General features: G+C 44.4%; 1 protein-coding gene across 3 annotated transcripts in view; it reads left to right on the top strand.

Moving 5' to 3' along the window:
- PTPN21 (protein tyrosine phosphatase non-receptor type 21) overlaps positions 1 to 25,443 on the top strand; it is a 71,182-nt gene that overhangs the window by 38,948 nt on the left and 6,791 nt on the right. For all 3 annotated transcript variants that reach the window (XR_014326713.1, XM_082853637.1, XM_082853638.1), the window contains 10 exons: positions 339 to 426; positions 1,128 to 1,207; positions 6,871 to 6,931; positions 9,378 to 9,462; positions 13,673 to 15,096; positions 20,317 to 20,454; positions 21,325 to 21,546; positions 24,249 to 24,377; positions 24,567 to 24,801; positions 25,246 to 25,406. Coding sequence is in view for 2 of the 3 variants with exons in the window: in XM_082853637.1 (XP_082709763.1) it covers positions 339 to 426; positions 1,128 to 1,207; positions 6,871 to 6,931; positions 9,378 to 9,462; positions 13,673 to 15,096; positions 20,317 to 20,454; positions 21,325 to 21,546; positions 24,249 to 24,377; positions 24,567 to 24,801; positions 25,246 to 25,406 (2,623 nt within the window). In the remaining variant the exon portion in view is untranslated. The remainder of the gene's footprint in view (positions 1 to 338; positions 427 to 1,127; positions 1,208 to 6,870; positions 6,932 to 9,377; positions 9,463 to 13,672; positions 15,097 to 20,316; positions 20,455 to 21,324; positions 21,547 to 24,248; positions 24,378 to 24,566; positions 24,802 to 25,245; positions 25,407 to 25,443) is intronic.

The following is a 25,443-nucleotide window of genomic DNA, read 5'->3' on the forward strand; positions in this document are numbered from 1 at the left end:
GGTATCCTTTAAAATGTTTGTTGAATGAATGAAGGAGGCATTGGCAACCAGCTGAGAATGGGATATTTGATCAAATTAGTGCAGCCAATGAGGATAAATAGATTTTACATTCTTAAATACTCTGCCTTCCTTTTAGTATACATGCTTTTACTTCTTGCCACTAGCTGTTGTCACTTCAATTAGAAAATGCACGCGAGCTGATTAAAACCACTGTTTTCTTTCTAAAATGATAAACAGATAATAGCTTATATATTAAGCTCAAAAAGGAAAAACTCATATATTCTCTTAGTAAAAAACCTGAGCACTCACACTGCCATTTGCTGTTTGTTGTTCTTTAGGTGGCATGATATTGCTAACATGTCCCACAATAAGTCCTTTTTTGCATTAGAGCTGTCAAATAAAGAGGAGACCATCCAGTTTCAGACTGTGAGTAAACATTAGGAATCTGTATGTAATGTTTTTCCTAAAATTAACACTTCTGTGTGTATGTGTGTTTGGGGGGGGTAGGATTAAAATTATATAGTATTTCATAGTTTTATAGAACATAAAATTTTATAATACTTTATAACATTTTGTATAGTAGTACTTAGCAAAAATTAGTTGCTCAGTAAATACTGTTGAATGAATGAATGAGTCTTTGGATAAATACTATCTGATTATGATCTCTAAATTAAATTTAAGGGACTATTAAGTATGGGAGAGAGTAAACACTGGTATCTTAACTTCCACTGATAAGTGAACAGCTCTTTAGAAATACAATTTCACAGTTACTTTTACTCTCTTGACAAAAGCAATAAGTCACTGAGTCATTTTGTTTAAAAATGTCTTTGAGTATCTAGTTGTCAGTAGTAGAAGTGGACATTTTCATAATTTTAAAATTTCTAAGTCATTTTGAAACTGTTTAATGTAAGAATCACACCGTTGAGCAGCTTTTTGTTTGTCTTCATAATCTGAGTCCTAATTACAACATTCATATGAGGGGTGCAATTTTAGAAAATGAGAGAATCCCAATGTGTGGAAAGTGACTTTGAAATAATATGTCACCCAGTTCTGTCTTGTTCTCAGATAAGCTCTGTATCAAGTTGTAGATGTGCTTTTGTTTACTTTGTGCATATTTTGTTTGCTAGGAAGACATGGAAACAGCAAAATACGTGTGGAGACTTTGTGTTGCGCGACACAAGTTTTACAGATTGAATCAGTGTAGCCTGTAAGTATACCCTGCTCACAGAAACTGTGGGAGGTGATAAGCTTAGAAGTTTTCATCTCGAACTATAGTATATCGTCTAGAAAGGCAAATTTAAAAAAGGAAAAGATAACACTTTTATAATAATCTCTTTACTTTTGGATGTCAAAATTTTATTTCTCAGTTTTAGCTTTGGACCAACCTCTAATAACTACAGATATGCCTCTAAGATTTCTTTCAGCTAGTAACTAGAATTATTCTAATTCATGAAAGCTAAAATGGAATTTTTTTTTTTAATCAACATTTTGAGTAAAAAAAGGTTATTCAGCTTTTCAAGCCTTTTGAAGAATTTATACCCCTTGTTCCTAAATGTACGTTTTCCTTGGCCCACATGGGTTTCCCCCTTCTGCTGGATCATTCCCATCAGGATACAAACATGCTGTAATATTTTACCTCTTAAAAATTCTCCTTCGTTCCACATGCCCTCTAGCCACGGTGCCGTATCTCTCTTCTCTTCTACAGCTGATTTCTTCAAAAGAGTTGTATAATCTTGCTCTCTCGCCTTCCTTCCACCCCATTTCCCCTAAGCTGTCACGGCACTGATGCCGCTTGTCAGAGTGACAGTGACTTTCACCCAGTGGTCATTTCAGGAGTTCTTTCACTTGACTCCTGGGCAGCACTGAACCTCTGCTCATCCCTTCCCCCCTGCACCCTGCTCTTCCTTGGCTGCCAGGACCCCACGCTCTCCTGCTTTTTCTAAGCCTATTTCTTCTCAGTCGGCTTTGCTGGTTTAATCCTTGGACCTCTTCTCATCTACACTTGTTCTCTGGGGGATTTGGCTTGACCCAGGCTTCAAAGCAGCAATGATATACTAAAGTGCACCCGACTTCATTTCTAGTCCTGTCTTCCCCCTGAGCACTTGACTTGCACACCCTACTGACATCTCTACTTGGGTGCCTAACAGGCTTCTCCAATTTGATATGCCTAAAACCAAACTCTTGACGTGCTCCTCTTCCTGCCCCAGAGTCCGCTTCTTCCTACTGTCCCCCATTTTGACAGATGGCGGCACACCATAGTCACTCAGGCCCCAAACCTAGAAGTCCTACTTAATTCCTGTTGCCCTGTCATCCCATATCCAGTTTGTCAGTACGCTCTGCAAATCCTGCCTTCAAAACATATCTAAATCTGACCATTTGTACAACTCTTTCAGCTGATGACTTAGTGCTGGCTGCCATAGTTCTCATCTGGAATACTGCTGAAGCCGCCTTTTGTTTTTTTTTTTTGGCTGCATTGGGTCTTCGTTGCTGCGCATGGGCTTTCTCTAGTTGGCGGAGAGCGGGGGCTACTCTTCGTTGTGGTGCATGGCTTCTTATTGTGGTGGCTTCTCTTGCTGCAGAGCACGGGCTCTAGGCACGCAGGCTTCAGTAGTTATGGCATGCGGGCTCAGCAGTTGTGGCTCACGAGCTTAGTTGCTCCGCGGCATGTGGGATCTTCCCGGACCAGGGCTCGAACCCGTGTCCCCTGCATTGGCAGGCGGATTCTTAACCACTGCGCCACCAGGGAAGTCCAATAACTTTAATTTTTATGGTCATTTCTTTTAAGGCTCTCAATCCAGACTGTGCTTAGTCACATTTAAAGTGATAATGATTCTGAAGCATTGATAGACTCGTTCTCATGGTCCAGATGGGCATTTAACGAAACCGCAGCAGGCCTGGAACTGGGCAGTGAATTCTGGACATCAGGTTCAGGCTGGGGTGACCAGTGGCTCAGGAGATGGACTCTGCTTACGTAGAAAGGAGGCCTTTGCTCCTGAGTGTCCCCTTCCCCGCTCCTCAGTCCCGATACATTGTCTAATGGTGTTTGGGGTGGCCTCATGTGAGTCCTCAAACCTTGACCTAGATGACTCTATTTTAGAATTTATAGAATGGCGTGATCCATCTTCAGTCTTGCTCTCTCTCTCCACTTTCAAAGTACATGAGGTAACAATCATCTTTTTTATGTCACCCAAGCCTTAAAAATGTTAGATAACAATCTCTTTGCTTTTTAATTTATAAAATGGGGATAATGGGGCTTTTACTTAACATTTCTTTAGGGTTGGAATAGGAATTAAATGAGGTAATGTCAGTCTCTTAGGTGAAATGACTTCTCTCGCCCTCTTCCCCACCCGAAGCCCCAGAACTGGTCATGCTATAATCGACCTCCTGAATTTATATGAGAAGAGCCTGGAAGGGAAGAGGACTCTTGAGAGGGGTCTTGGTATGGGAGGCTTTTCTCTCTCCTCTCTGGGGGGAGCGGGGGAAGGGGAGGTTGGTATCCCCCAACCTGCAAAGCCAAGTGGTTGAAGCTTCCACAGACTTTCTCTAGAGGGGGAAGTTGGATTTCTGTCACCAGTGGGCTGCTTGCTGAGCCTTGTCAGAGGGTTGGTCTGTGTTCCCTGCAGTTTACGTGTAAACTGAATATGGGTGAATACGGCAGCTGGTCTCTGTTCTGGAGACTTCTGTGATCAGGAGATGGACTGGGGTAGGCCCTCCTGGAAGGGGATGGGGTTGCCCCACTTCTTCGAGGCCTACTGCAGGGTTTGAAGAGACTGCGAGAGGCTTGGCAGAAGAGAGTGACCCCTGTCCCGTTAAAGGAAGGTCATTAAGATCAACATTTCCTAGGTATTTCCACCATCCAACATATTTTTTGTTCATCCAAAGCGCACTCCTCTGCACTAGCTAGAAATATATAAGAAAGGAAGCTCACAAAGCGAAAGTCGGACGACTCTTGGCAATTCACAGCCTTTACAGCTCAACTGGAAATGCTTAGCCGTGAGCATCAACTTCAGTCCTCACTCGCTATTTCATTCATTTATTCAGCAAACAGGTGGCACCCTCCTTGTGTGCCAGGCACCAGTGGTGCCACGGTGTGTCGTCTGCCTCCATGGAGCCTATGAATCTGTTGAGGTTGGGAGGGGGTGAGACAGATAGTCAGCTGTTAGGGGCCTGTGCTCAGGAGTCCGACAGACCTGTCTGGTTCAAGTGCCAGTTCTGCTCATTTGCCACATGGCCAGGAGCAATTTACTTAATCTAAGGATCAGTTTCCTCATCTGTAAAATCAGGATAACTGGCCTCGTTTATGGGGTTGGTGTTAGGATCCCATGAGGTAATCAGGTATAGCCTTCAGCACTGTTTTCAGTAAGTAATACCATTTGTTTTACTTGGGCTAGCAGCCGTTTCTTATTTTGTCATCTCCAGTACACGCATTCCAGTGGTTTTCTTTTTTTTTTTCCCTAAGTTCTTCAGCTGCCTCAGTGTTAGCAGCACCCATCAGCATAGTAACTGCCCCAAAACACAACCAACAGTTACACCATTTTCTCCTGTGTACTAAGTTTAGGATAGCTGATCTCAGAGCAAACTGCCTTTATAAGAATGTTGGCAGGAAGAAGGAGGAGGTTAGAATATTAGAACTGATGGTGTGGCTGCCTGCGTCATAGTTTGGCAGGCGGAAGACGTACTAGTTTGTGTTCAGCAGAAGTGGCCTCTCCAGGGGGCAGTGTCGCCTCCGTCCTGGGTGCCGCCAGCAAGGTGCCAAAATAGATCCCGGGTGTGGGAGTTGCCACCTGTGCTGCTAAGCTGTGCACCCTTGGATTTTGGGTTTAACACGCTTAAGATTATTCTTGTTTCTGCTGGGCAATCCTGGACGTGGTGTTGGAGGTTTCTATCAGCAACCTTTCTCCCCATCTGTGAATTTTGAATTGATAGTACTTTAAAAGTTTGGTCAGTTTACTGAGTCTCTGGACTAAATATAAACTTCAAAGGACCCAGTTGGCCTAAACAATGGAGAATAAAGGGAAAGAAAATTTCAAGGCTACAAAATGCAGTGTCTTCAGATTCTGGACACGAATTTTAAGAATATATTAATGTGCAGTTAAGGAGTGCTTAAGAAAAAAAGGCCCAGACACACCCTCCTGACTTGTTCCACTAAGGAGGCCTCCTCCTTTACTAATATATAATGCTTTACCAATTGATGCAGGTATTTTTGCAGTCTAATGGAATTAACATCCATTTTATTATTGTGAAGTAATGATTACTGGCAGAATGGGGAACATCCTTTGGGAAAGAGACATCTTTTTTTTTTTTTTTTTGAGACATCTATTCTTCATCAACAATCTTAATACCTTCCAGCGATAATAAAAGGATATTATTAAAGAAAGCATTTAATCAAAAAAAGTCAACTCTTGAAAGCAACTGTAGCTACTTGATAAGCTCCTAATAATCAGTAAAATATTTTTAATCTCAAAAATCTTGTAAAAGTTAGCTAATATTTAGGGTTTGAATATAGGAAATCAGTTGTTAGAGTGCTAAGAATAATGTTAATTTATGAGACATGAGGCTTGAGATTATGGTGAATTTACTGATTAAATGGAGCTAGTGTTTACTTTGTGGATTTTCCAGTAATTAGTCCTTAGAACACTATAACCAAGGGTCACAAAATTTTTTTTTTTTTTTTTTTTGGCGGTACACAGGCCTCTCACTGTTGTGGCCTCTCCTGTTGCGGAGCACAGGCTCCGGACGCGCAGGCTCAGTGGCCATGGCTCACGGGCCCAGCCGCTCTGCGGCATGTGGGATCTTCCCGGACCAGGGCACAAACCCGTGTCCCCTGCATCGGCAGGCGGACTCTCAACCACTGCACCACCAGGGAAGCCCACAAAATATTTCTGTAATTAGTAATTATGTGTCACATGCTCATGAGCTGGGAACAAACGGTCAAAGTTTTTTCAAAAAGTGCTTTGACAAAATTACATCATCAACACAGCCAAGAATCCTATGTGTTTAGGTTCCTAGATCTTATTTGCAATATAACTGACCACACATAAGAACAACAATAAAAAAATGTCTACCTCTGTGTTAAAAAGATTGAATTACCAAAGGACTTTTCTGTTTGTTTGTGAGCTACGTTTATTCAAAGATGGAGCTTGCTGTGAATATCTTAAAATCTCAGATTATCTGATAAATATTAATCGGCACTCCTGAATATTCTCATTCCTTTTTAAAAAGTACACTTAAAACCAGAGAGAAGTTTCTTGCTAAGAAAAGTGAATGGATTTATCACAGGCCCACCAAACCAATTTTCCTACTGTTTCTCTTTCCCTATCTTAGTTCCTTAGAGGAAATATAGATTCTTAAGTTTCCAAAGTTATAACCTTATCTCTTCATGGAGGTGGTCAGTACTGAGCCAGGCCTACAGGAGAGATGCATTTGCACTGAATCTTGCTTCCCTTGGGATGAGTTTGCGGCCCTCTGGCATGGCCTGTTTTCCCCTCTGCTTCTGATCACTCCAGACGTTCCACCCAAATGGACCAGGGAACGTTACTGCTGCCCATCCCTCTGGTAGTCCAGGTGACTGATGCCCCATGAGGCTCAAACCCTGGAGTGTGGTCAGAGGGATCTGGGCATCAGGAAAGGGCCAAGGCCCCAGGTAAGGACAGAAAATCTCCTTTCTTTTCTCTAATTTATGATTGGATTAGTTTGTCTTTTGCTTTAGAAAATTTATTGTTTTATCTTCTTATTAACTTATTTTGGTAGAATTAGGAAGGTTATGTATATATGAGTGTGTGTGTGTGTGTGTGTATATATATATATATATATATATATATATATATATATATATATATGCTCTTCTCAAAGACATGTCTTATTTTACAGGCAAACTCAGACCGTCATAGTGAACCCAATTAGGAGGAGGTCTTCTTCGAGGATGTCTCTGGTAAGAAAGAAGGAAAAATACAATTGGTCTTTTTCTTTTAGTGATGTCATCTTCCTTAATAAAATATGCTTTTAGCACTGTTAATTTTTAGTTTGAACCACAAAAGTGTGCTGATATTTGACCAAAGAAATGGTGATTTTCCATAGCTTAAGCCTAATATTTATATAATATATATAGTATTTATTATATTATACATATTTAAATATTAGGTCTAACCTCATATTAAAAATTTTGTGAAAATGACTCTACTACCCAAAGCAATCTACAGATTCAATGCAATCCCTATCAAATTACCACTGGCATTTTTCACAGAACTAGAACAAAAAATTTCACAATTTATATGGAAACACAAAAGACCCCGAATAGCCAAAGCAATCTTGAGAATGAAAAATGGAGCTGGAGGAATCAGGCTCCCTGACTTCAGACTATACTACAAAGCTACAGTAATCAAGACAGTATGGTACTGGCACAAAAACAGAAATATAGATCAATGGAACAGGATAGAAAGCCCAGAGATAAACCCACACACATATGGTCACCTTATCTTTGATAAAGGAGGCAAGAATATACAGTGGAGAAAAGACAGCCTCTTCAATAAGTGGTGCTGGGAAAACTGGACAGGTACATGTAAAAGTATGAGATTAGAACACTCCCTAACACCATACACAAAAATAAGCTCAAAATGGATTAAAGATCTAAATGTAAGGCCAGAAACTATCAAACTCTTAGAGGAAAACATAGGCAGAACACTTTATGACATAAATCACAGCAAGATCCTTTTTGACCCACCTCCTAGAGAAATGGAAATAAAAACAAAAATAAACAAATGTGACTTAATGAAACTTCAAAGCTTTTGCACAGCAAAGGAAACCATAAACAAGACCAAAAGACAACCCTCAGAATGGGGGAAAATATTTGCAAATGAAGCAACTGACAAAGGATTAATCTCCAAAATTTACAAGCAGCTTATGCAGCTCAATAACAAAAAAACAAACAACCCAATCCAAAAATGGGCAGAAGACCTAAACAGAAATTTCCTCAAAGAAGATATACAGATTGGCAACAAACACATGAAAGAATGCTCAACATCATTAATCCTTAGAGAAATGCAAATCAAAACTACAATGAGATATCATCTCACACCAGTCAGAATGGCCATCATCAAAGAATCTAGAAACAATAAATGCTGGAGAGGGTGTGGAGAAAAGGGAACACTCTTGCACTGCTGGTGGGCATGTAAATTGCTACAGCCACTATGGAGAACAGTATGGAGGTTCCTTAAAAAACTACAAATAGAACTATCATACTACCCAGCAATCCCACTACTGGGCATATACCCTGAGAAAACCATAATTCAAAGAGTCATGTACCAAAATGTTCATTGCACCTCTATTTACAATAGCCAGGAGATGGAAGCAACCCAGGTGTCCATCATCGGATGAATGGATAAAGATGTGGCACATATATACAATGGAATATTACTCAGCCATAAAAAGAAACGAAATTGAGTTATTTGTAGTGAGGCGGATGGACCTAGAGTCTGTCATACAGAGTGAAGTAAGTCAGAAAGAAAAACAGATACCGTATGCTAACACATATATATGGAATCTAAGGAAAAACAAAAAAGGTTATGAAGAACCTAGGGGTAAGACAGGAATAAAGACACAGACCTACCAGAGAATGGACTTGAGGATATGGGGAGGGGGAAGTGTAAGCTGTAACAAAGTGAGAGAGTGGCATGGACATATATACACTACCAAATGTAAAATAGATAGCTAGTGGGAAGCAGCCGCATGGCACAGGGAGATCAGCTCTGTGCTTTGTGATCACCTAGAGGGGTGGGATAGGGAGGGTGGGAGGGAGAGAGACACAAGAGGGAAGATATATGGGAACATATGTATATATATAACTGATTCACTTTGTTATAAAGCAGAAACTAACACACCACTGTAAAGCAATTATACTCCAATAAAGATGTTAAAAATTTTTTTTGACTCTTAGCCAAGAGTAATCAGTAGATATTTAAAATACTAGATGATTTTGCCTAATAAGATTAAATATACTACATATAAGCTTCTTATGTTCAATTGTTTATATAAGAATTCAGGAAATTTTTGTCTATTCCTTCTTGCTCTTAACTTTTTGGATACAGCTTGTTTTCTTGTGCTGTCTGATGTCTGATATCAGCGCATAGGGCTTAGCATTGCCATTCTGGCACTGAAAATGAAACACTGAAATGATACACTGAAAATGAAACACTGAAATGAAACACTGAAAATGATAGATATGGTAAGAGCTATAGGGTCTTCATATTTATTTTTCATATATAATACGTTTGGCTGCTTTAGAAGTTTTTAATGGAGAGAAAGAAACCAGCAGAAAATTACTGTACACATATTATATAGGCAATGTGTTTTAATGCTGTTTCCAATTTTCCATTTCTCAGCCTAAACCCCAGCCCTATGTGATGCCTCCCCCACCCCAGCTGCATTATAATGGACATTATACAGAACCATACACTTCTTCCCAAGGTAAAGTACACTCTTTCTGAAATGCCTTACAAAATTATTATGAGTAAATTAATGAGGACTTGGAGATCTTGAAGCCAGGATAGTTTCTGGCTGAAGTTACATCCAAAGTTGTTGTCACGATTATAGCCAACCTGGATTCATAGAAGAAGCTGCCATTATAAAGTCAGTTTTTTGGAAATGGGTGGAAAATATTCAATATCAAATTTTGATGCTCAAGTTTGGCCCACGGGCACTCCTTCAAGGTGGTTCCCGTGTCCTGTTAACACACCCCAGTAGCCTTTGAGTGCTTCCTTGCTTTCCAGCTCTGGGATGTCCCAAGCTCATTTTGTTTTTTCCTGCCTGAGACCTTCCCACTGTAAAGTATTAAACATTTTATTTTTCTCTATTTACGTTCATCTTTCACATGATGGGTATAGGGAGCTGTATTTAAACAGCGCCTCCGAAGCTGAATCTCTAGCATTCATTTTACAGACTCTGCCCACAGGGCTCTACTATAAAGGCTGAGGAGATTTACGCAGAGAAGTAATTCCGTATCTCAAGAAGCTTGGATTCTAATGGTGGAGGATGAGACAAGTACACAAATAACTTAAATACAAAGAGAACATGATTGTTGTGATCAGAGAGAGCGAGCAATTGCTCATCATGTTGGAGAGACTGAGAAAGGCTTTTTGGACCTCAAAAGATGGGTAGATTTCCCTATGTAGAGAGAGGCAGGTTCCTGTTGGGATTGCTGCTCCTGGTTTTGTGAAGGGGGGTGTGGATAGTGAATGCATTGGCACAAACAAGGAAGAGGGTGGCTGGACTCAGTCCCACAGGGAACCGGTAGAACATGGTGTATGAAGGGACTGGAAGGTGGGTGGTGACGCATTGCTGGTGCTGGGCCTTGTGTGTAAGATGAGACTTTCTGTGCAGTGCGACGGGTGGGTGGGAGGGGATGGATTGGGCTCTGGGTTCCCAGAGTGTCCCCCTCAGGATGTTTTCACCTTCTTCACGGTCTTCTCCTCCTTGCACACTGCCCTCCTTTGGTTTTGTGACCCCAGCTCCCACCCACTTCCAGGAAAAGGCTCTTCTCTCTGCACTGTTAGTGTTTCCTTGCTGTTCATCCCTTCTCCTCCATCTGTAAGCATCCTACTATTTTTCCTCTCTTCTCTCTTCAAACTGCAGTTTGAATTATTTTTTTCTTTCATTTTTCACCCCACTTCTGAGAGTAACACGTGTGTGCTCCTTCTGCCTCCTGGTTACCCCTTTACTTCTCCTACCTTTGCTACTCTGTTCAAGCTGCCCTCTCACAGGTCCCCAGAGCCCCGCACATTCTCCTTCCCATCCGATTCCAGCAGTCTAGGCTATTGACAGACCTCTCTTGCCTGCGCTGGGTTCTCCCTCCTCCTGTACCATCGGTGTTCACTGCTCCCAAAGTCTGCCCAGTGCCTCTTCTCCCCCCGCGGGCTTCTGCAGCAGCCTCGTTTCATCCATGGTTCGGGTTTCAGCGAGGATGACTGTCTGTGTTTCCCACCCCGTCATCACTGCTACGCTCCAGCCCCACATTTCATCTGTCTGACAACTGTTGGGGCAGTGAAGGGAGCTACTGCATGTGAGCCCTCAGCGGGCTACCTGGCTGAGTGGGAAGCACTCAGTGAATATTATCCACCATTACAGCTTGCTGAAGACTGACATCCTGCATTTGAGCCCATCACTCTAGTCCACAAGTCCCTTTGCCCAAGTTCCTTACTTCTTTACGACGAAGTCACCCTCCTGGTTACTTGGATTCCAAACTGCATGTAATTTTTGTTTTCTCTTTTTGCCTTCAATACCACGACAGTTGCAAACCCTATTGCCTCTGATGAACTCCATGTAACACTTCTTCCATGTCCCCTTCGCCCTGTCCCTCTGCTGCTAAACCAGTTCTTTTTTTTTTTTTTTAAACGTTTCATTAGTTCTTGCATCATAGCTGCTGATATCTTCAGTCTTCAATCCCCACTCTCCCTGGTTCACCTGACACTCAGCAGCCAGGCTCATCTTATCCCATCTCCCTGACGATCGTTCCTTTGTCTAGTGTTCAACATTCTCTGTGATGTTTCTTCATGCTACTCTTCCTGTCTTATTCCCCACTGTTCTCTACCCTCTCCGGCTACCAGGTACTCCAGCCAGACCGAGCACGCCCTCTGTACCTCGTCTCCCAGCTTTGCCCGCACTGCTCTGTCACCCACAAGGGTCCTTATCCCATGCACCCTCCTGCCCACATGCTTCTGCCCAGTCAGGATGGGCTAGGCTGCCGTGTGGGAACCAATTCTAAACTCTTAGTGGCTTACACAGGAAAGCTTACTTCTTTCTCAGGTTACCCGTGTCCATTGTGCACTGGCAGGAGGGCTCTGCTCCACGTCAGCCTGCCCCAGGGACTCGGGCTGGGGTCCCTTTCCATCTGCAATGTTGGGCGCGGTGGCAAGGAGAAGGGAGCCTGGAGATTGCTGGGTGGGATCCGAGTGATCTGCGCGCACTCAGAGGTAGAGAGCCCGGCTACTGATGAAACCCCACCCACATACCCCAAGGCCCCTTGAGGGCTGTATCCCCTGGGGGGTTGTTCTTGGTCTTCTCCCTGTCCCATCAGCCTGGCCCAAGCTGGAAGCGATCCTTCTCTCCTCCGGACTCCTGTAACGCTTATCTCCTTTCATTGTCACGCTTCTTCCTTGGATTCTGGTGATTTGGGTACACACCTTTCCCTTTATATTTATCTGGATTCCAGTCATTTTCCCCCGTTAGTTCTTAGCATAGTCTTTTACACATACAGACTCGTAAATGAATGGTTCATGGAGTACCCAGAGGAGCCTGGAGATGGGGAGGCCAGGCCGGCGGGTATTGTGCGAGTCTGGACGGGCTTGAACGAGGCTGAGCTGTGACAGCAGTGAGTAGAGGGGACTCCGTAGATGCACATTGCAGTGTTCCAGATACGGGAAATGGACAGGAACAAGGAAGCATTGTGTGTCCACAGGAAGAAACAGTGGTGCGTTTGAGGCCCATCCCTTTGTGGCTGTATGTGCCACACACGAGGCTGTGGCATGGTCACTTTGATAATCGTTTGGCACTTAAAACCGCCAAGAGGCTTTTGAATCGAAAAAAGAATGCTTTTCGATGGCAACTGTTCTCTGATGGTTAGAAATCACCCTCGTTAGTTTTCCAGGTGAACTACAGGTTGGACTGAAGAAACATGCCTCCTACCAGCCCCGACCAGGTGCACACACAGCCAAGCTAGATCCTGCTGGCTGGGACCCCAGTCTTACTGCAGCATGGGGGCTGGAGCAGGGGGCAGGTGTGGCTGTCTTAGCAAGGGTCTTCTTGGCTTCTGGCCCCTAGTGAGGTATACAGCTACTGGTGACACTGTTGGACCTGAAGAGGCTCACATCCTGCCGAACTATTGCCCTTTTGTGTCTTCACTGTGGAAGAATCTATACAGCCCGCCTAGAGTTTCATTTAAGGAACTGTTTACAGACAGTTGGTGCTTGAACTAGCTCAGCATCATCAAGGCCACATCTCCAGTGAGGGGAGAAAGCAGAGTCAGAGACCCAAAGCCCTGAACAGTATCTCTGCCTGCAGTCCCCCCGACTTCCAGAAAGCCTGCTTTGTGTCTCTAGTAAAACACGTTTTTGACTTTCAGGAAAAGACACTGTTCTGTGGCACAGTTGTACTCTCAATATTGGACTTAGATTTGGCTGCTCTTTATTGGGTGTCACATCCTGAATACCACCCTTAGAGTAGGCAGGGCCATCCCCATTCTCTAGATGAGGAGGCGAGGCTCCCAGAAACCCCCTGTCCAGGGTCACTCAGAGCTGTGGCTAGAGCCAGGTCACTTCAGGGTGGAGTTTCATGAGGTACGCTGAGAATGTCATCAACGTTCGGGGCCTGTCTCAGTATTTGTCTAGAGTAATTGATCCACTTTTGTACATTTAGAAAATCTCATTTTAAAATATACATTTTTTTTTCTTTTTGTGGTACGCGGGCCTCTCACTGTTGTGGCCTCTCCTGTTGCGGAGCACAGCCTCTGGACGCGCAGGCTCAGTGGCCATGGCTCACGGGCCCAGCCGCTCCGTGGCATGTGGGATCTTCCCGGACCGGGGCACGAACCTGTGTCCCCTGCATCGGCAGGCGGACTCTCAACCACTGCGCCACCAGGGAAGCCCTAAAATATACATTATAAATGTTTTGTTTTTCCCCCCAGATAACCTGTTTGTGACCAACCAGAATGGATACTACTGTCACTCTCAGACAAGTTTGGATCGAGCCCAGATTGATCTGAGTGGTCGCCTCCGCAACGGCAGTGTCTACAGTGCACACAGCACCAGCTCCTTAAATAACCCCCAGCCCTACTTGCAGCCCTCACCCATGTCCTCGAACCCAAGCATCACCGGGAGTGACATCATGAGGCCTGACTACGTCCCGTCGCACCGGCACAGCGCCCTGATCCCCCCGTCCTACCGCCCGACCCCCGACTATGAGACGGTGATGAAGCAGCTCCACAGAGGCCTGGCGCCCGCCGAGAGGCAGAGCCACTCGCTGAGAAACCTCAACATCGGCAGCTCGTACGCGTACAGCAGGCCCGATGCGCTGGTCTACAGCCAGCCCGAGATCCGGGAGCACGCGCACTTCAGCTCCCCCCCGTCGGCCCACTACCCGTTCAACCTGAATTACAGTTTCCACAGCCAGGCCCCTTACCCATACCCCACAGAGAGGCGGCCCGTGGTGGGTGCCGTCAGCGTGCCCGAGCTGACCAACGTGCAGCTCCAGGCCCGGGACTACCCAGCCCCCAACATCATGAGGACGCAGGTGTACCGCCCGCCGCCCCCCTACCCGTACCCCAGGCCCGCCAACAGCACCCCTGACCTGTCCCGCCACCTCTACATCAGCAGCAGCAACCCCGATCTCATCACCCGGCGGGTCCATCACTCTGTCCAGACGTTCCAGGAGGACAGCTTGCCGGTGGCGCATTCCCTGCAGGAGGTCAGCGAGCCCCTGACCTCAGCCCGGCATGCCCATCTCCAGAAGAGGAACAGCATTGAGATCGCCGGGCTGACCCACGGCTTCGAGGGCCTGCGGCTCAAGGAGAGGACCATGTCGGCGTCAGCGGCGGACGTGGCTCCGCGGGCCGTCTCCGCGGGCTCCCAGCCAAACGTCGTCACTGAAAGGACAAAGCGAGAAGAGGACGATGAGCAGCAGAGCAGATACGGTCACAAAAAGTCCCTTTCAGACGCCACCATGCTGATACACAGCAGCGAGGAGGAGGAGGAGGACTTGGAGGAGGGGCGCGGGGCGCAGGCGCGGGCGCCCCGGGGCAGCTACTCCCAGCAAGCCCCGCGGAGCGGCCCCCACACGCCCGGCCCCCCGGCCGCCGGCCCCACGCACAGCCTTGAGCCCAAGGCCCACGTCGCTGAGGCCGAGAGAAAGGGGAGGGCCGGCAGCCCAGTTCCCACGCCCGGGGAAGGCCCGCGGCCCAGGAGGGACGGGCTGCTGACGCCCTCCATGTCCGAGTCCGACCTCACCACGTCCGGGAGGTACCGCGCCAGGAGAGACTCTCTGAAGAAGAGGCCGGTGTCAGATCTCCTCTCCGGAAAGAAGAATGTCGTGGAAGGGCTTCCGCCGTTAGGGGTGAGCCGTTCAGTGTGCGGGGTGGGGGGGGTGGGGGGGGTGGGGGGGGTGGGGGGGGTTCACCCAACCCAGCACGGTGCCCTGTACACCTGACTTTTCTCAACGCCTTCTGCCCTCTATCCATCTTTTCTTTCGCTCATTACTTCTGATGTTTTTCAGCTTTTTTCCTTTTAAGTTGTTTCAACTCCCCCCACCAGCCAACACATATTTTGCCCAGTTTTTGTCTTATTTTGTAATACTTTGAGTTTGAGTATCTATGGAAATAATGGGGAGGGATTAGAATTTTCGTGGTTTTGCTGGAGGTAATAACTTAGGTGAAGTGAAAGGTAAACGTAGGAGGCTCTGTGGAATGGAAGAGAAAGAATGAATGGGAAGTTTTAGTAATGCAGTGTGATGGAAAAGGGAGTAAAGGTTTCACGACTTTAGCCAGGATTGCTTTGTCAGCCACCCGTAAAAATACCCCGCTGTGGTACAGGGTCTAGGGCTGCTCTTGTTCAGTTTGCTTGTTTGGGGTCTGAGGGAAGCATTCCCCGAAGTGTCCCTAATGTATTCCTTATGTCGCAGTCCATGTGGGTACAGCTTGAACTGCTGGGCTGTGACCTCTGAGGGCTGGAGGGTGATTCTGGAGCTGGAAGGTGGCACTTTGTCAAGATAAAAAACCCAAGAGCTCCAGGTCTCTTTATTTATTCTTTATATCTTTATTGGACTATAATTGCTTAACAATGTTGTGTTAGTTTCTGCTGTACAACAAAGTGAATCAGCTGTAAGTATACATATTCCCCATATCCCCTCCCTCTTGAACCTCCCTCCCACCCTCCCTATCCCACCCCTCTAGGTGGTCACAAAGCACCGAGCTGATCTCTCTGTGCTATGCGGCTGCTTCCCACTAGAAATCCATGTTACATTTGGTAGTGTATATATGTCCATGCCACTCTCTCACTTCGTCCCAGCTTCCCCTTCCCCCTCCCCCACCCCATGTCCTCAAGTCTGTTCTCTACGTATGTGTCTTTATTCCTGCCCTGCCACTAGGTTCATCAGTACCATTTTTTTAGTTTCCATATATGTGTGTTAGCATATGGCATTTGTTTTTCTCTTTCTGACTTACTTCACTCTGTATGACGGACTCTAGGTCCATCCATCTCATTACAAATAATTCAATTTTGTTCCTTTTTATGGCTGAGTAATATTCCATTGTATATATGTGCCACATCTTCTTTATCCATTCATCTGTCGATGGACATTTAGGTCGCTTCCATGTCCTGGCAGTTGTAAATAGTGCTGCAGTAAACATTGTGGTACATGACTCTTTTTGAATTATGGTTTTCTCAGGGTATGTGCCCAGTAGTGGGATTGCTGGGTCATATGGTAGTTCTATTTGTAGTTTTTTAAGGAACCTCCATACTGTTCTCCATAGTGGCTGCACCAATTTACATTCCTACCTCCAGGTCTCTTTAAAAGAGAGACTGAGTGAACTGAGAACCCAAGGAAGGTCCCTTGTAGAAAATGCAGCTCCTTAATATTCAGGATGATAAATAACCGTGGTTTAAGCACTTTTTATCTACTTGAGGCAAAATATAAAAGAGCATGACATCATCTCGAGCTGCCATTCCCAGAGCATTTACCATGCGCTGAGCAGGCCATCTGCTTTACCATGTCCAGTTTACAACAGGCCTATTGTTTCTACAGATGAGAAAATAGACTCTGAGATATTAAGTAACTTTCCCAAGGTCACACAGCTAATGAGTGACCGAACTGAAATTTTAAACCCATATTTATCTCCTCAACTGGTTCTCCTATCTTCTACATTGTTCTGCATCGAAGTAGTATATTTTATTAAGTAATAATTGCTTGTCTAAGCTTTGCTGTTCTCTGTCTTTCCTCTGAAACCTTTTAACTCTGAGTTCCTCAGCTTTGCCCAGGCATCTGTGGCATTGTCATGTCAGCGTGTCCACTCTGAGTCATCTGGCTTCCTTGCTCAGGCTCCTCCTTGCCCAGGGCTCCATTCCCTGTGCCCTGCGCTCCTGCCAAGTGAAAGTGATTAATTAGTCTATGCATTCTGTCTCCCAGTTGCTCCCAGTGTCCTGGCAGCTAGGGACTCCTCCCCCCATTTTTGCTGGTGGGCATGTTCAGACCTGAGGGCGCGTCACAAATGTGGTTCTGCCCTAGTGTATTATTAGATTTTCTAAGATGCTACAGACATCTTCATAAGCAGGAGGAAAGTTCACACAATATTGTAGTGGTTATGAAATAGATCAGTATACACAGACTCCAACTACTTACAGTAGTGCCGTGAATTTAAACGTGTTTTCTTTTAATGGGTTGGAATTGTAAATTTATTTTAAATTTTTCTTGGGAGTACATTCTTACTCATCTGTCTGACAGTAAAGGCCAGTGTCTCAGGTCGGCTGAAGCGGAGGGCATGGGCTCACAATCAGTGATTCAGGGCAGGACAGGGTGTGGACGTGTCTCCCGAAGTAACTGCCTGAGTCCTGAGCCAGCTGGACGGGCCCTCTCATAGTTGACACTCTTCACTGATTACATCATGAACATAGTTTTTATGTGTGACCTGAGTCTTTCCCCGAATGATACTTGTTTTGAGTAGAGTCCAGTGTTCAAGCCTATTGTCCCTGTAGTTTTGAATGGCCCAGCAAATTCTGCTACATCTGAGGACTTTTATCGGTTTGGTTCTCTAAAAATACAAAATTTCCCCCTCATTGACTTCTAGACCTATAGTATTAGTGAGATTATGTGATTGGATTGTCCTTTTTCACCCCTTCTTTTCGCATAAGGGATCTCCCTACTTAAGGAATGTGAATGGCAGCTGTGGCCCAGGAAAAGGTACAGGACCTAAGAGTGGAAAACTTGGGTCTGAGTCTAGAACCTGCCATTCATTAGTTCTCTGCCCAGTGGGTCAGGCCCTTCACACACCAGAGCCTCAGCTTCTCCATCCGTAACACAGGACGGTCACCCCTCCTCTGTCTGCTGTGGCGTTGTGTTAGGTCCCACATAGGGTTAGGCATGAAAAGTGCTTTCTAAATTCTATGATGCAGCATAACTGATTTTAATGCACGGTTTTTATTGTGTTGATCCTATTTGCCATGTATAAAGAGGCAGCTGTGTGACACTGGGCAAACAACTTAATCTCTCTGACTCCCATTTTCTCATTTGTAACCGAGATGACCCCAGAGAGTTGTTGGGGGAAAATGCTCAGTCAAGTTTAACTTATTACTGTGAGGTGGCATCATACATTTAACTTACTGGCTTCCCAAGAGCTGAAGAGTCCAACCCCCTGCTAATCCTCTGACCCCCTTCATAGTAACTCAGGGTGGCCATTATTTTAATTGTTACAGCAAGTGAATATACTAATATGAATTATGGTTCTAGAGGTTTAGTATTAAAAACAGTGAAATAAATTGCAGAGAAGCAGGAACATTTTAGAATTCTCCACCCATCTCCACCTATGGCGACTTGATTGCTATCTGGAAAAGGTAGACTGGTTTGAGTGCTTGTGCATCTGCATAAGGAGTTTTTGTTTCACCCTTAGTCTTATGTACATTTAAAACCATGCTCTTGTACTCTGAGGGCAAAGTAAGGGGTATTTGAAGTGAGTTTTGACTATAAGACCCTTTCTTCAAATACTGGCTTTGGGGCTTCCCTGGTGGTGCAGTGGTTAGGAATCTGCCTGCCAATGCAGGGGACACGGGTTCAAGCCCTGGTCCGGGAAAATCCCACATGCTGTGGAGCAACTAAGCCCATGTGCCACAGCTACTGCACTCTAGAGCCTGCAAGCCACAGCTGCTGAAGCCTGCGCACTTAGAGCCCGTGCTCCGCGACAAGGGAAGCCACCACAATGAGAGGCCGGCGCACCGCAACGAAGAGTAGCCCCCGCTCACTGCAACTAGAAAAAGCCCATGCGCAGCAATGAAGACCCAGCACAGCCAAAAATAAATAAAATAAAATAAAATAAATTTTAAAAAAAATTAAAAAAAAATACTGGCTTTAGAACCGACCTTACCAATCATCCAGCACACGTGTGCTGGGGCCTTTTGAGTCATTTTCAGGCCAAGCGGTGCTGGAGCCACCTCTGCTGGCTGGTGGGAGCTGAGTGTTAAATTTTCAGGCTCTTGTGAGGCCTCTGATGTTCCACTGGCAGATTGAAATTAGCTGTGATGGGAGTGTTTGTACCGTGGAACCTGGCAAACTTCACACATCAGAACTGTTCCCACTCTCCTGCCACAAAGTCCGTTGTTAAACATTTACCTGCTTTCTGCACACCACTGTTTTCTGCACACATGAGAATCATGACATTTTAGCCTAAGCAGGAACCTTTTAGTCTGTGTAGCCTCCCTCTCTCCAAGGCTGACAGAGCTGCAGTAAAGTTGATTTTATTTATGAGACAGAAGAGAACTGCTGATTTCATTTATGAGATAGAACTGAGAAAACCATTTCTGTCAAATTAGGGCTACAGTCGTGATAATTACGATGGCTTCCAAGGAGGTGTAGACTATTGAAGAAGACTTGGCATTCTTGGGCTCGTTTGCCTCGGAGAGCAAAATCATTGGCTTTAATAATAACTTTAGGAAACACCAGTTTTCAGGAGACAGAATTCCGTCTGTGCCCTCTCTTGTACCCTTTCTTGGTATAATGATGTTCTCCTCATTTAAAAATGTGGTGGTTCTAACTGCATTTACCAGAGGTGTGGTGAGCAAACCCAGGTCACACAAGTCTGCAACAGAATGTAGAATACAACAGAGCCACCAGAGAAGACACTGAAAAAGAACGAATTGGTATTTTTTTTAAATGTATAAAAGCTTATTGCAATGAGGTGACTGCATTTAAAACCCTCTTTGTGGATTGCAGCTGATTTTTGTGTGTGTCACGGTTTGATATTCAGGAGTCCTGTGAAGGAATGCTGTCTGCTTGGAGCCTCACCTTTCATTACAACAGAGCCCTGAAACCAGTTGCATTTCAAAACCTTATATCTGGAAGACTTATCAGGGCTTTGGCCTTAAAAGGAATGTCTTCCTCCTAATCTTTGTGAAACAAACGTGTGTGTGTGTGTGTGTGTGTGTGTGTGTGTGTGTGTGGAGTGTAAGCTCTCCTGTGGTTGTTGGTTTAGGAGAACCCACCCTCTGTTAACTGTCTTCAGTCCATTGAAATTTCTTTTCAAAGGGATTGTATTTGTGTATATTTGATATATACATATAAATATTTTTGTAGGGAATGAAAAAGAGCCGAGTAGATGCAAAAAAAATTGGTCCTCTCAAACTGGCTGCCCTAAATGGACTCTCCCTGTCTCGACTGCCTCTGCCTGATGAAGGAAAGGAGGTGCCTGCCAGAGCCACGAATGATGAGAGGGTACGTACCAGACCACGGGTCTGCACGCCTGCCCTGGAACAGCTGATATACAGTGTTGCAGAACTGCCTTCTTGAGATTTTACTGAATTTTCTAACACATTTGATAATTATAAATGAGTGTTAGGAATTTTGTCATCTGGCCTTCAAAACTGGGGCAAATTTATAGCTAATGTCTTAATAGATAATTTCAGGCTAAATGTTGATTTTTGTCTGTTCGTTTCTGAATACTGTTCTTTACCTTCTTCTGGCCATGAAGTTAGAGGAAACGTGCAAATGCGTACACATAGGAAGGAAAGCAGATATCGACTGCTTTCATTACATCGATAACTTAACAGTGAACGGTTACTGAATTTTTCAAAACTTTGTGACTGAGATGTATTTGCTATGAGGTTCTATTATATCAAAATTAGACAGGCATGAATTATGCTAAGCAAAAATTAATTTGCTTACAACTGGATCCTGGAGATAGTTTCCAATAATGTTTTCTGTTTTTTATATATATTATAAAATTGCAGCATTTGTTCATAGAGGTTGGAATTGATTATCCTACTGTAGGATCTACTGTTCTCCAGGAGAATTTTCCATTCTTAGGGAGTCACATAATTGACTGTAGATTTAGAGAAGATGAATTCAACGAATTGTTTTAGGCCAAGTTTACACAGAACTTTGCATCATGTTTCTCACCAATAAGATTATTTCATTTGTTCTTTTGTTGTTATGACTTGTTAAATTTAACTTTGGTTTCATCTAGAATTTTCAATATTGGATAATACTGGACTTGAAAAAGAAAATGAGATTTCAAGTGTACGGTCAAAATGCAGCTGTGGCATGGGACTGTACTCATATTATTCCTCACTTTCTATTTTTCAGTGTAAAATTCTGGAACAGCGGTTAGAACAAGGAATGGTATTCACAGAATATGAAAGAATTCTTAAAAAGCGGCTCGTTGATGGGGAGTGCTCAACAGCACGACTCCCTGAAAATGCAGAAAGAAATCGGTTCCAAGATGTTCTTCCCTATGACGACGCCAGAGTGGAACTGGTCCCAACCAAAGAAAACAATACCGGTTACATCAACGCGTCACATATTAAGGTGAGGGGAATGTTTAGAGTGATACACAGGATGTGAAGTTTCCAGTTAAATTAGGAGAATGGTAAGAATTGTATTCATGTCTGTTTTCTAAAAACATCCTAGTTTTGAATCGTTGGGACAAACTGTACTGTAAGTTGGGAAATCCATACACCAAAGCTGGACACACAGTGTTTGCTCCCTCCATGTGTTGGATCCCTCTGCACCCAGCATTGTTACCGGGACTCCGGGACCACTCATTTGTTTGACTTGAGAACTTTGTGCTTCTAAATCTGAAGACCTCTTTATAGCTCATAAATTCTCTCAAGAGCAACTGAATTGCTAGTTTTCCCTTATCACATACCTACATGCATTTTTATGTAAAAGAAGTGTCTGGTGTTTACCAAAGCTTTTCCTTATGGTGGTACCATCTGCACTCTTTGCATACTCTCTTAGTCATTTTTTTTTAAGATTGTTACAAGTTTAAGTACTTCCGTGCCTCCAGCCTTTCTAGCATTCTCCAGTTTTAAATTTATTAATTTATTTATTTTTATTTTTTAGGCCACGTCGGGTCTTAGTTGCGGCACGAGAGATCTTCGTTGAGGCATGCGGGATCTTTTGTTGTGGTGCGCCGGCTCTTCATTGTGGCGCATGGGCTTCTCTCTAGTTGTGGCGTGCAGGTTTTCTCTTCTCTAGTTGTGGTGCATAAGCTCCAGGGCGTGTGGGCTCTGTAGTTGTGGCGCGCGGGCTTAGTTGCCCTGCAGCATATGGGATCTTAGTTCCCCGACCAGGGATCAAGCCCGCGTCCCCTGCATTGGAAGGCGGATTCTTTACCACTGGACAACCAGGGAAGTCCCTCTTAATCATTTATTTTCTTTTGTAGCCATTAAATATTTTATAAGAACAATTTTTAAAAATTAATTAGTTTATTTTTGGCTGTGTTGAGTCCTCGTTGCTGCGCACAGGCTTTTCTCTAGTTGCGGCGAGCGGGGGCTACTCTTCGTTGTGGTGCGCGGGCTTCTCATTGCGGTGGCTTCTCGTTGCAGAGCAAAGGCTCTAGGTGTGCAGGCTACAGTAGTTGTGGCACGTGGGCTCTAGAGCACAGGCTCAGTAGTTGTGGCGCATGGGTTTAGTTGCTCCACAGCATATGGGATCTTCCTGGACCAGGGATCAAACCCATGTCCCCTGCATTGGCAGGCAGATTCTTAACCACTGTGCCACCAGGGAGGTCCCTCTTTTAATCATTTTTAAACATTATTTTGTTCTTAAGCAGTGCTGCTTTTTTTCCCTGTAAACAGTATAATGCCGTTTAACTGGGGTAACGTTACACCCATTAAAATGGAAAAAGTGATGATTCACAACAGGAAGGTGAGAAAAGCCAGATGCTCTGTCTTCTCCATGCTGGCTGGAGAGTCAGTTCGTTGTTTCGGGAAGAAGAAATTTCCTTATAGTGAGTGAATGAGTAAGTGTCTATGGGCAGGTGTTATTTTCCTTCTTTCCCACATTTTATTTAGTTTGCAAGTGAGGTTTGATGAGAGCCGTTTCACACTTAAGACTTCGTAGAGGCCCAGCAGTCTGCCTGTGAAAGCCCTTGATGGTCTTTGGGAATTTGTGCACAAGCTTTTTAAACATGGGCATAAGTTATTTAAAAACTGAGCATCTCTTTGGAATAGCTTAGCCAGTCTCCCATGACTGGGTGGATGAGGGGTGAATAACATTGTGGTTCTGTGGTGGTATTTCAGAATCTTCAGAGACAGCCCGAAGAACAGTGGAAGGAGTCTGACTTCAGAATTCGTGGATCGACCACTTAGCAGTGTGGGACCTCGTTGTACTTATCTCTGAATAAGGAAGTGCTGACCTCTCCCATTTTGCTCCCCATCAGATCCTTCCTCCCTGGTTCTTGTTCGCTGTGGTGCCTGGTGCCACCCACCACGGGCCCAGTGGGAGGATGGGGGTGTGACTCAGGCTGCAGCCTTAAATGGGGGCATGAGTGGAAAGGGTGCGTGGCCCAGGGTTTACACTTGGGGCACTCGGAAAGCGGTTATGGTCGTCACTCAGCAGTGGGGGAGCCGAGATTTAACCCAGATTTCCTGACTACAAATCCTGTAATTATTATATTAGACTGTTTTCAAGGAGGTTAAATCCTAAGTGGAAATTTAGTATGGAGGGTGATCCTGACTCAGAAGTTCAGAGGTGAACTCCTTAGGTAGGAAGACTTTTTTCCCCTAGAAATTTGATGTTTAACTTAGGTTTTGACTCAATTGCTAGTACTTGATCCAGTGTGTGTAGTACTTCATGAGGGAAAATTGTGTTTGCGATTTGGGATATGATGACGTTGATATTATTTTTATGAGAAGAACCTAACAGCAGCAATAACAATAATTTATTAAGAACCTATCATGTGCAGGGCACCATACATATTGGCTCGCTTAATCCTGACAACATGAGGGTAGGGAATATTTTTACTGTATAGATGAAAATTGAAATTTGGAGAGCTTAAGGAAATTGCCCTAGGTCACATAGATATTATATGAATTCATAGTGCATACGTTTATAAAGATATCAGTAATGGAAATGGCACTAATAAGGAAAAAGAATAAGATAAAAGTCTCTCTTTATTCTGCTGAATATTTCAGTTTGCTTTTTTCATGTTACCATGAACAAATGTATATACATGTATTATACACATACATATTAATTTCTTTTAAAACCTTTTCTAATTTCAGGTCTCTGTCAGTGGAATTGAATGGGATTATATTGCCACTCAGGGACCATTACAAAATACCTGTCAGGACTTTTGGCAGATGGTGTGGGAACAGGGAATTGCAATTATAGCAATGGTGACAGCAGAAGAGGTAAGTACTCATTTCTCTTAATTGATTTTCTCAGCCTCAGAAAAACAGTTTATGTTGATCATGTGTAATCTTGACTTTTAGAGAAAAGGGCAGGGTAAGGTTGCAGTTCTGAGTTTCAGACATGCTCTCTGTGAGGGGCATCCTTTGCTGGCTCTTGTATTGTGTTTTAACTGCACTTGTCTCTAACAGGAGGGTGGAAGGGAGAAGAGCTTTAGGTATTGGCCACGCCTTGGTTCCAGGCACAACACTGTCACCTATGGAAGGTTTAAGATCACCACCCGGTTCCGCACAGACTCTGGCTGCTATGCCACCACGGGCTTGAAGATGAAGCACCTTCTCACGGGGCAGGAGAGGACGGTGTGGCATCTCCAGTACACAGACTGGCCTGAGCATGGCTGTCCAGAGGACCTCAAGGGATTTTTATGTAAGTATCTTCATTCCCAGCACAGCCTTTGCCAGAGCTGTTAAATCCACCACAGAGAGGAAGACTTAAGTTCCTGAAACATTTCCTGTATTTCCTTTATGTTGTCCCATGTAAGCTGTGGGCTTGTTTTAAAATAAAAATTTCAAGTGTTTAGGGGAGGCTTAACAGAAGAGGTTTTAAAGCGTAATTTGGTAATGAGTAGAATGCCATTACTGACTCCTAGAGAGTTTCTCCTCCTTTTCATTTTGTAGATGAGAAAACGGAAGCCCAGGAGGAGTCAGGGACTTGCCCAAGATCACACTGTCAGTTAATAGTTGGGGTTGGTTAATTGGCACCTGGTGCTCTGTATCTGGAGTTTTATCAATCAGTGGAGATGATCTGAAAATTGTCAATTTGATAGGCCTTAATCCCTTTGTATTTTTCTGTTTCATTGATATTTCACAGCATACCTTGAAGAGATCCAGTCTGTTCGACGCCATACAAATAGTACAAGTGAACCAAAAAGCCCCAACCCTCCGTTACTGGTCCACTGCAGCGCTGGCGTGGGACGGACTGGCGTCGTTATTTTGTCAGAGATCATGATTGCCTGTCTGGAACACAACGAGGTGCTTATTTCCCCTGCTGATGAGGGAAGAGGTGGGC

The sequence above is a fragment of the Leucopleurus acutus genome, assembly GCF_964270905.1.
Source record: "Leucopleurus acutus genome assembly, chromosome: 1".
Lineage (NCBI taxonomy): Eukaryota > Metazoa > Chordata > Mammalia > Artiodactyla > Delphinidae > Leucopleurus > Leucopleurus acutus.